Below are 11091 nucleotides of genomic sequence, written 5' to 3'. Positions count from 1 at the left end.
CCTTCCTGAATATGTCAGTGTGCCACTTTTCTCTACTTATATATGTAACTACATGACTTTTTTTTTTTCTTTTTTGGGGTATTTAGTCTTGCAGTTCTTCCCTGTCAGTACATATTTGTACATAATGGCTCCATTACATCCTAGCATAAAAGTACTAGTATTATTTTAAATGTTTTACTATCAGAAACAAAGCTGTAGTAAATGTCCTTGTTTGTAAATGTACACATACACAAGTATGTTTTTAAGGTAAATGCTTGAGTAGAATCACTGCATTAAATCTGCACATTTAAATTTTTGGAGGTTATGGGAGAAATTCTGGAAGCCCTGAGGGTACCATAAGGTGAGCCATAAGGACCATCTTTTGTTCCTAAGGACTTCAGACATCCCCTAAGAACGTAATTCCTTCACATCTGAGACCCTGACACCTTGCTCCATTAACATAGCAGTGCCTGTGACATGCTCACCCTCTGAGCACTGGATTAACTCAGGTGGACTCTCAGAAGCACATTCCTCAATCGGAAGGCAAATCTTCCACACTTAGCTAGACTTCCAACGTCAAGAGCTTCTCTTCAGAGATTTTCAAATCATCTGGGACTGCTCCGGACTCCTGAATTTCCACCCCATCTCCATCCGTCCCTTTTCCAAGCTACCACTTTAAGCCCCTCCAAATACTCATGACCTAGACTCACATCACTTGCCAGTCCAGAGGGCTTTGAGAACCTGGAATTTAGAATTGCTTTTCAGTAATTGCTTCTCAGCCCTTTGGAAAAGATCAGCTATAGAACTGCTAGGTGATCAGAGGTTGTACCATAGAGGGAGAGAAATCATTTGAAGCTAAACTGAATTAGATGACCTCCTAAAGAATGAAGACTAAATCATGGAAAAAACTGAAACCTGCTCCAGCTTGCCTTGAAAGGAGTGACAAGATGATCCAGTCAACTACAGCAGAGTACCCATGGAGCTCTAGTGCACATAATCCTGCCAAGGAAACAATCCACTGGTGTCTCCAGGAGGCCAAGACTCTATCTAAAACGTTGACCCATGCCTTAACCCAACAGAAGGCACAGTCACAGTGTTCCCGGAGCAATATTCAGCATCAAAAATTAACCAGGTAAAGGGCATGTGTGGCAGCAAGGGAATTTGGTATGAAATCCAGAGGTAAGAGTATGGTGCTCTGCAGAATCCACAGTTGTTCAGATGCTAAAGAAAGCGGCGTGAAGAGCTAGACAGAGCAGAGGAAGAAAGTAAGCCACATGGTGGCAACCTTGTTAACCCAAATAGATCCTTTTTCAGGGTACAGAATCACTAGCAGTAGTTGCATCAGTCATCTGCTTAAAATGACTATTACTCTTTTCTGTGTTTGACTGCTTTGTCCCCCCACCCCCCACATTCCAGGTCCAGTACTTGGTCTAGGGTAGCAAAGATTTGGGGTTTCCTTTTCATTAGCTAGTTCTGTGCCACCTCTCAAGTCAGACCATAGCTGGGAAGGCAGCACCATTCTCAAAGGTTCGCAACAGAGCAAAGGCAATTTTGCCCCCTTCACTCAGGAACATGTATATATCTTTTTTATTGTCACAGCTGCAGGAGGAGGTGCTACTGGCATCTAGTGGGGACAGGTTAGAGATGACACTAAACATCCTGTAACACACAGTAGTGTCTCTGTGACACAGAATTATCCAGCCCCAACGTCAACAGTGCCAAAGTTCAGTAACTGTGCCTAGACCAACCACAGCTAGTGAAAGAAACACTAAGTTAAACTGAGCTCTGCTGTTCCAAAACAAGGAAGATCCAACGAGACTGAAATTATAGAAATTCTTTTGTCCAGACTCCTCTGGACAGATACTGTATCAGAGGGAACTACAGTTCAAACTGGAGGAACCTAGTTAAAAAAAAAAAAAAAAAAAAAAAACCGGGGGGGGGGGGGTCAATGAAAGGGAAGAGGGGTCAATGAAGGGAGTATAGAAGCTCTATCTGGAAATCCTCAGTGAGATAAAGGAAAACATACAAAGGGAAGATTTTGGAAATGTTCCCACCAAATGTCAAACAGGCCCACTCAACGCTATTTATTATATATGTTTAACAGCCCTGTGACCCAAGGGCTCCCACAATGAGGTTTTGAGCTTTTGTTGTTTTTGTTGTTGTTTTCTTTTTTGCATCAAACAGGTTCTTCCAAGAGCCTGCTCACAAGGAAGACAAAAACAGAGAAATCCTCAGTAAAAGGAAACAAACAGTAGTTGAAACAGTCTACATCCGAAGAACAATGTTAAAAAACTCACCAGACACAAGCCACACCAAACACTCATCCCATTTAATTTCCTGTTACATGCTCTGAGGAGGCGAGAACATCAGGCCCCAAGGCAACAATGCTCTGAGATTCTAGCGCAGGCCCCCTCTATGTGACAGATTCATGCACACACATCCGCACACACCACTGACCCAGGCAGAAGTACACATGCATGCACAGGTGGCTGAAGAACCTCAGGGCAGGATGGGAGAAGGAAGGGCTTGTCAAGGATATCCCATCAACTGGAAAGTGGGGAGCCCGAGATCCCTTCTGCTGCAGGCTGAACATTAAGTCAAAATTAAAACAAAGGCAGAACACAGGATAAAGGTAGGATGCTCAGACAAGAAGGTGAATAGATGAAGATGCAGAGGCTTTTGGGAAAGCAGCCTCCGAGGGAAGGTGGGTTTTGTTTGTTTTATTGGGAACTCAGATGGGCAGAGGTCCTGTGACTCCAGCGATAAACTGAGGCTCAAGGAATATGCCATAGCATTACCTCTGCATCCTGTGCCCTCTCCCAAGGTAGAGGGAAATCACAAACACCCACCCTCTAGCCCTCCCCACTGACACTCTTAAGGATTTCCCCAGTACCCAAAAAGAAGTATTTCCCTTACCCCCAACACATACACACACAAAGTTAGGTCCAGCATAGGCCAAAATGAGGCCAAGTATAGAAAGCGTCAGTAACTTTTCTTCGTGGAACCAAAGCCAGAGAAGCCCATCACAGCTGCCATCTCATCATCCTCTTCAAATGTCAAGTCCTCCTCAGCCCTCCTTTTCTTCTCCTTCTGTTTCTCTTTCTTGTAGGCTTTAGCCTTTTCCTCCTGTGGGGGAAACCACTCAGACTCAGCTCAGACTCCTGAACTGTATATTGTCAAAAGATACATGTACATGTCAGGATTTTCTCTGTATTTGGGAGAAAGTAGTTAGACAAAAGCATGTAACTAACTGACATTCTAGCATATGCAGTACATGCCAAGAACTGTTCTGAGTACTTTATATATTTCACTTGGATCTCCAATATGGAGAAACTGAGGCCATATATAACTTGAAAAGATTCATAGCCATTAAATGGTGGAAACAGAATTCTGATCCTATCAGCCTGGTACCAGGGGCCTCTTGATGACTTGATCAATTTAGTTAATCCACAGAAAAGACTAAGGCTATGCACACACAGGTATAGGAGACAACCAGGAAATCTCAGTGAGGACAGCGCTGGGCACAGCAGGTTAAGCCACCACCTGTGATGCCAGCATCCCCTATGGGCACTGATTCAAGTCCTGGCTGCTCCACTGCACATCCAGCTCCCAGTTAATGTGCCTGGGAAAGCAGCAGAAGATGGCACAAGTCCTTGTGCCCATGCACCCACAGTGGAGACCCAGATGAAGCTCCTGGCTTTGGCCTGGCCCAGCCATGCCTGTTATGGCCATTTGGGGAGTGAACCAGCATATGGAAGAGCTTCTCTCTCTCTCTCTCCTTTTCTCTCTAACTGTGCCTTTCAAATAAACAAATCAATCTTTAAAAAAAAAAAAGAAAGATAAAGGAAGGGGCCAGTGCTGTGGCGCAGATTAATCCTCCACCTGAGGTGCCGGCATCCCATATGGGCACTGGTTCTAGTCCCAGCTGCTCCTCTTCCAATCCAGCTTTCTGCTCTGGCCTGGGAAAGCAGTAGAAGATGGGCCAGGCGCTTGGGCCCCTGCACCCATGTGGGAGACCCAGAAGAAGCTCCTGGCTTCGGATCAGCCCACCTCTGGCTGTGGCAGCCATTTGGGGAATGAACCAGCAGATGGAACACCTTTCTCTGTGTCTTTCCCTCTCACTGTCTGTAACTCTGTCAAATAAATAAAATCTTTAAAAAATAGAAAAAGGAAATCTCCATACCTTCCTCTCAAGTTTTTTTTACTCTAAACTTTTTGTTTTCTTTTTTTATTTATTTGACAGACAAAGTTAGACAGTGAGAGAGAGAAACAGAGAGAAAGGTCCTCCTTCCGTTGGTTCACACCCCAAATGGCCACTACAGCCGGAGCTACGCCGATCCGAAGCCAGGAGCCAGGTGCTTCTTCCTAGTCTCCCTTGTGGGTACAGGGGCCCAAGCACCTGGGCCATCCTCCACTGCCCTCTCGGGCCACAGCAGAGAGCTGGACTGGAAGAGGAGCAACCGGGACTAGAACCAGCGCGCATATGGGATGCCAGTGCTGCAGTTGGAGGATTAACCAAGTGAGCCATGTTGCTGGCCCTAAACCTTCTTAATGAAACAAAAAGTCTTTTTAAAAAATTAAATGAAAGCACAATTATCCATAAAAGCAAGGCCCAGCCGGCGCCGCGGCTCACTAGGCTAATCTTCCACCTAGCGGCGCCGGCACACTGGGTTCTAGTCCCGGTTGGGGCGCCGGATGCTGTCCCGGTTGCCCCTCTTCCAGGCCAGCTCTCTGCTGTGGCCAGGGAGTGCAGTGGAGGATGGCCCAGGTCCTTGGGCCCTGCACCCCATGGGAGACCAGGAAAAGCACCTGGCTCCTGGCTCCTGCCATCGGATCAGCACGGTGCGCCGGCCGCAGCGCGCTGGCCGTGGCAGCCACTGGAGGGTGAACCAATGGCAAAGGAAGACCTTTCTCTCTCTCTGTCTCTCTCTCTCACTGTCCACTCTGCCTGTCAAAAAAAAAAAAAAAAAAAAAAAAAAAAAAAAAAAAAGCAAGGCCCAGAAAGTCCAGGAGAAAAGGGTAGGTTTGAAGTCATTTCCTTCAGATCATGAGAGACTCAAATAAAGACAATAAATGTTTCCCCTAATATTCAGAACATACAACTCTGGGGCTGGGGATGCAATGAGGAAGAGGCCTCCCATGAGTCACGATATAAAATGCAAAGCTGGGGCTGTACAGGAGTGCCTTACTTCTTCTCTGAGCTCCTTCATCCTTTCCTCAAAATCATAATCCTTCTGCTTCTCTTCCATCTTCTTCTTGTTGACCTCAAAACGTTTCTTCACCTGATCCAGTGTAGATCGTTCCACACGCATAGACATACCCAGGTTTCGCTGATCTGGGTGAGGTTCAAAATAAGAAGGCAAGGTCATTACAACATCCTCAGAGCCTCAAAAAGTCTTTTCCTAGCCTTTTGAAAACCTTTTCATAAAGCACGTAACAAAAATAACCTGGCTGGGGTTGGAATTGTGGCACAGCAGGTAAAGCCAAAGCCTGTAATACTGGCATCTCATATGGGCGCAGCCAGTTCAAGTCCTGGCGGCTCCACTTCCTATCCAAATCTCTCCTCATGTACCTGGGAAAAGCAGCAGAAGATGGCCCAAGTCCTTGAACCCTTTCCACCCACAGGGGTGACCCAGAAGGGGTTCCTGGCTCCTGGCTTCAGCCTAGCTCAGGCCCTGGCTGTTGCAGCCATTTAGGCACTGAACCAGCAGATGGAAGATCTCTAGTTCTCCCTCTCCCCATCTCTGTGCATGTCAAATAAAAAATAAATATTGAAAAAAAATTAATAATAATGGCTGAAAAAAACACATAAAAAGCTCTTGGCCCCACGTGTCCTAGAAGCAGTAGCTCCAGATAACAAGATGGAAGTGGCTTCCAACTGCCCTTATCAAGCAGATGAGCATCAGTGGGGCCAGCCTGGCCCAGGGGAAGTACCCAGAATGGGCCTATTGAGAGCCCAGAATTTCACCTGATGGTGATAACGAAGTAAAAGACAACCTGACCTAAAACAACTGAAGAGTTCCCCAGGCATCAAAAAAAGACCCAGGGAAGAGTATTTGATGTAGCAGTTAAGACACTGTTTGAGGCACCCACATCCCATACCAAAGTGCCCCAGTTTGAGCTGCAACTCTGTTCTCAATCCCAGCTTAATACTAACATACACCCTGAGAGAATGCAAATAATGGCTTAAGTGGTTGGGTCCCCACTATCCCCCAACTTGGGAGATCCAGAGTGAGTTCTATGCTCCTGGCTTCAACCTGGCGCATCTTCAACTGTTGTAGGCATTTGAGATGATCACATTTGGGTAGTAAACCAGATGAGAGATCTCTCTCTTCCTGCCTTTCAAATAAAAATTTAAAATGGGGGCTGGCACTGTGGAGTAATGGGTTAAGCCATCATCTGCAGCAGTGGCATCCTATATGGGTGCTGGTTCGAGTCCTGGCTGCTTTACTTCCAATCCAGCTACCTGCTAATGCACCTGGGATAGCAGTGGAAGATGGCCTGAGTGCTTGGACCCCTGCACCCATATGGGAGACCCAGATGAAGCTCCTGGCTCCTGGCTTTGGCCTGGCTGAGTCCCAGCTGCTGTTACCATTTGGGAAGTGAACCAGTGGATGGAAGATCTCTTTCTCTCTCTGTCTCCCTCTGCCTCTCCTTCTCTGTAACTCTAATTTTCAAATAAATCAATCAATAAATAAATAAATCTTAAAGAAAAAAAAAAAAAAAAACCAGTGCTGTGGTATAGTAGGTTAATCCTATGCCTATGGCACTCGCATCCCATATGGGCACTGGTTCGTGTCCTGGCTGCTCCTCTTCTGATCTCTGCTGATGGCCTTAAAGCAGCATAAGATGGTCCAAGCGCTTGGGCCCCTGCACCCACGTGTAAGACCCAGAAGAAGCTCCTGGCTTGATTAGCCCAGCTCCAGCTGTTGCAGCCATTTGGAGAGTGAAACAGTGAATGGAAGATCCCTCTCTCTCTCTGTCTCTCCCTCTCTCTCTGTAACTTGGCCTCTCAAACAAATAAAAATATAAAAAAATCAAAATAAAAAAACCAAAAAATCCCAAGATACCCACCTCCAAAACCCAATCCCAGTCACAAACTACCTCCAAGCCTTACGTTTCTTTCCGTTAATGTGATCCAGGAAATTGATGGAATCCTTCACCACACAGTCGCAGACGTTGCAATAATATCTAAAAACAGTAGGAAACAGCACTGGGTCAAATCTGGTTTCAAGGATCTTATCCTTTTCAACTAAAAAATACAAATTCTTAGGTAAACTTCATTTCAGAAGTTTTAAGGTTTCAGGGTAGGCACTGAGGCACAGCTGGTTAAGATATTGCTTAGGAAGGCCACATCCCAAACGGGAGTACCTGGTTCAAGTCCCAGCTACTCCAGGTTCCTACAAATGCACCTGAGAGGAACACGATAGCCCAAGTACTTGGGTTCCTGCTAGCCACATAGAGACCCAGATGGAGTACCTGGCTCCCTGTTTTGGCCTGGCCTAGCCCTAATTATTGCAAGCAGTTGAAGAGTAAATCAGTATATAGAATCTCCCTCTTTCTCTGTCCCTCTGCCTTTCAAATACTCTATTTTTTTTTTTAAGTCTAAAATTTTATTTCCATAAAGCCTTAGCTCTTAATATCATGTAGTGGCCATCATCCAAAACAGCCTCCATAAGTCCCCTTCCTGGTGTTTCTACCCTGTGTAGTCTCCTTCCAATTTGTACCTGGGTTGGTTTGTGTGGTAAACAGATTATGTTCAAACTGATGACTGGTCACTTCTAAGGTTAGGTTTTAAAAACCACGGCTTCTATTTCTGTGTGAATCACTTGTTCTTGAAAAAGGCAGTTGCTCTGTTGTGAGCAGTCCTACAGAGAGGTTCATAGGGTGAAAGAACTTAGGCCTCCAAACCATAGGTTTGTGAGGGAGCTTGGAAGCAGTTCCTTCAGCCCACTTAAGCCCGAGATGAATGCAAACCTAGCCAACTCCTTGCTTGTAGCTCCATGAAAGACCCTAGAGCAAGAACCACTTAGGTAAGCCACTTCCAGATTCCACACCCACACACACTGTGAACTTTTTGTTTTATGCTGCTAAACCTTGGGTTCCCTTATTAATTTATGTATCCACGGACAGAACTACTGCAGAGAAGAATGATAGCCACTCAAAGAAGTTTCACTCATTGCTACCTATGCTGACCTCCTGCTTGAAGTCCTAACTGCACAGAGAAACAGTGGTGGCAAAAGAATGGCAAGATCTTGTGGGAACCTTCTTCCTATAGGTTACAGTCTGGGTCAGGGAGGAAGGTGCACAACCAGGTAATCCATAACAACGGCAGCCTTTGTGCCAGTCTGGAACCTCAGCCCTTTTTCTGCACCATTAACAGCTCCAAAGCCCCTCCTAGTTCCACCTATTTCTCTCCTAGAAATCAACAGACTCTCTCCTCCTTTCTTCTTCTAACAAAGAATTCCTTTGAAGATGTAAGGAGCAGTTACACTGCCAACATGAACAAGGCCACAGAGTGGCCACTTCTGGAGACACTAATTGTTAACCTAAGACCGTGAAGGACAAAGTAAAACAAACCAAAGAGTGAAATGATAGGCAGCAAGGTTATTATCCTGGGGTTAGGGATCCTCAACATTTCCTAAAACAAATATATATAGTTTCTTGGACCTACTACAGCTGTTTGGAAAGATAAAAAAACCACTTACCCTCCCATCTCAGACTGTGGGGTGGTCTTGGTAATGACAATTGTCTTGCCAAGCTTAGATTCCAGGTCCACTTTGTAGTCTCTGTGTCGCAGAAGTTCCCGCTTGACTGGCTGCACTGGTTTTCCTGAAACATAATGAAGAAAGTCCCTTCAATATTACAGTTATCAGTCAGAAAGGAAAATAAATGCATTAAACCCAAAATTAATGATTCCTGAAAAAAGGCCACAACAGGCACCTCCAGCAGCAGTCAGCAGTAGTGAGGGAGAATCTGAACACAAGAAAAATGATAAGCAATCCCTACTATCTACAGCTTTTCTCCACTTTAAAGCCAGCTAATCTACAAGCTACATGTTTTCTATTTATTGATTAACTGAGGGGAAAAGTTATGAATTCCCACTAAAAGCAGCCTTTTCAAAAGAGCAAGGACATATGAGTAAAAAAAAAAAAAGTGAATTCGGTGAGAAGAGGGAATAATTTGTCACTTATACATAGTTAGGAACAGATCCTTTAATTATCCGGCATACCCAAGAAAGTTTATTAGTTTCAAGTCAACCAAAAAAAGAGCAAGGACACTCAGGAATTCTTTACAGGCAGATACCCTACGCATAACACACAAATGGCCAAATTTTAAAAGGGGGGCCAATATTTAGGAAATATCTATTCACAGACCAAGTACATAATACAGAAAAACCAAGAGGGTGGGGCCTGTGTTGCAGCAGTGAGCTAAGCTGCCAGCAGCAACATGATCGTCCCTTACTGGAGTGCCTGCTAGACTCCTGGGCTGCTCTGCTTTTGATTCAGTTCCTTGATAATGTGCCTGGGAAAGCAGGGAAGATGGCCAGAGTTTGGGCTCCTGCCACTCATGTGGGAGACCCGGCGGGAGCTCCCAGCTCCTGGCTATTACAGCCATTTGGAGAGTGAACCAGCCAATGGAAGGGTTCAGTCTCCCTCTGTCAATCTGCCTTTCATATAAATAAATAAATGTTAAACAATAACAAAAACAGCATTGTTGGCCTGTGAAAAGTGGTGTGGGAGTAAATAGAACAACGTGAAAACAGATGAGAAAAAATCAGACACTTCTTTTCCCAAAGTGGGCGCTATCTAGGAGAGGAGCATCCACGACGTCCCTGATGTCGCACAAGGCGCAGAGAAACAGCACGAGCGAGCGCCAGCTCAAAGGATCGCACGTTCCAGGCAGTACCCCGCTTGCCTCCGGCTCTAAGAGTCCCAGCTGCGCCAGGAATGTTCTCCTCCCTCTGAAGAGCTCTCAAGGAAAAGAAGGTGTCTTTGAGAGCAGTAATGCCCACCAGCCAATCAGTCCACTGAGCTTCTCTGTCACTACTAAGAAGCCCGGTCTCTGTAACTCAGGAAAGCACCAAATGAGCCAACCAATGAAAACAAGCAAACAGAGAACAGAGCTGAAAAGCACCACAAAACCTCTTTATTTCAGACGCGGAGAAGCCGCGGGCCACTTTGCCAAAAGTGCCACCCTGTAGGAGGGCAGCCCATCCCAACTCTCCCGCCCACTGCATCGCCGCCGCGACACCCCGAGCCCTGGACAGAGCAGGCACCCACCATCCTTCTTCTCCCTCTCTTCCGTGAGCCTCTTCTCGGCAAGCTTTTCGTATTCATCTTTGTCCCACTTTCGGCGAAAGTCCAAGTTTTTTGTCTGTGGGGAAAGAAAGCGCTCAAGACATGTCGCTATCGCGTCTGGACCCCTAGAAAGTCTGAAGGAACCACGTCCGCACCGCCAAGGCGGCTCCAGGATTTTTGGAAAGCGAAAGCTCTCCGGCCCAGACCAAGAGGCTAAAGTGGCCTCAGGACCCCAACCCAAGAGAACTCCGCGGTTCCACAGACCCCACGCCTTACGGAATTCTCGAACCCGGACCCTAGGACCGCGAAGTGTTGGGAAGCCAGTCCGCTGCAGGAGCTTGTTTCTATTCAGCACTGAGAAGTAACCCCACCGCCCCCAAAAACCTCCTCCTCACACACAACACATACCCCGCTGCCCGACGCCATCTTCACAGCGAAGTGAATGGGAGGCCGGAAAATGCTGTAAAAAGAGGCCCGGAGCCGTAAAGCAAGTCGGCCCTCCAATAAGCTTAGAGTCTCGTATTCTGAACGGGCTAAGGACTGGAGGGCTTTCACAACAGACTTGTCGGCCCCGCCTCTGCTCCAAGGAGACGGCGCAGGCGCAAGAAAAGTACGAAGCAACACGGAAGTAAGGGCGCCTGCAAACGTTTTTTGTACCGGCTTTCAAAACAAGCGGTGAAGAGCCGACACGTTTAATTCAGGTTCTGAAAATGCCTCTTTCTCTAATCAACTTTGCGTGCATTGTCAAGAGTTTCTAAACCTTAAGTCCCAACTACTACTAGGGGCTTTAGATGTCTCATTCCCCTGCAGC

The 11091-nt window shown here is 46.3% G+C and overlaps 1 protein-coding gene across 1 annotated transcript; it reads right to left on the bottom strand.

Annotated features, from left to right (window-relative positions):
• Positions 1-2048: 2048 nt before the first annotated feature.
• ZMAT2 (zinc finger matrin-type 2) lies at positions 2049-10834 on the bottom strand. Its single transcript, XM_002710257.5, has 6 exons — positions 10689-10834; positions 10263-10356; positions 8688-8811; positions 7097-7170; positions 5169-5314; positions 2049-3105 (listed from the first exon to the last, which is right to left on the bottom strand). Exons 1-6 carry the CDS (start codon positions 10704-10706, stop codon positions 2962-2964), a joined length of 600 nt encoding a protein of 199 aa, XP_002710303.1. The 5' UTR covers positions 10707-10834; the 3' UTR covers positions 2049-2961.
• Between the last annotated feature and the right edge of the window lie 257 nt (positions 10835-11091).

Source organism: Oryctolagus cuniculus, chromosome 6 (assembly GCF_964237555.1).
Source record: "Oryctolagus cuniculus chromosome 6, mOryCun1.1, whole genome shotgun sequence".
Classification (NCBI taxonomy): domain Eukaryota; kingdom Metazoa; phylum Chordata; class Mammalia; order Lagomorpha; family Leporidae; genus Oryctolagus; species Oryctolagus cuniculus.
Note: the sequence above shows the minus strand (reverse complement) of the source record. Positions and strands in the feature narration are given on the sequence as shown.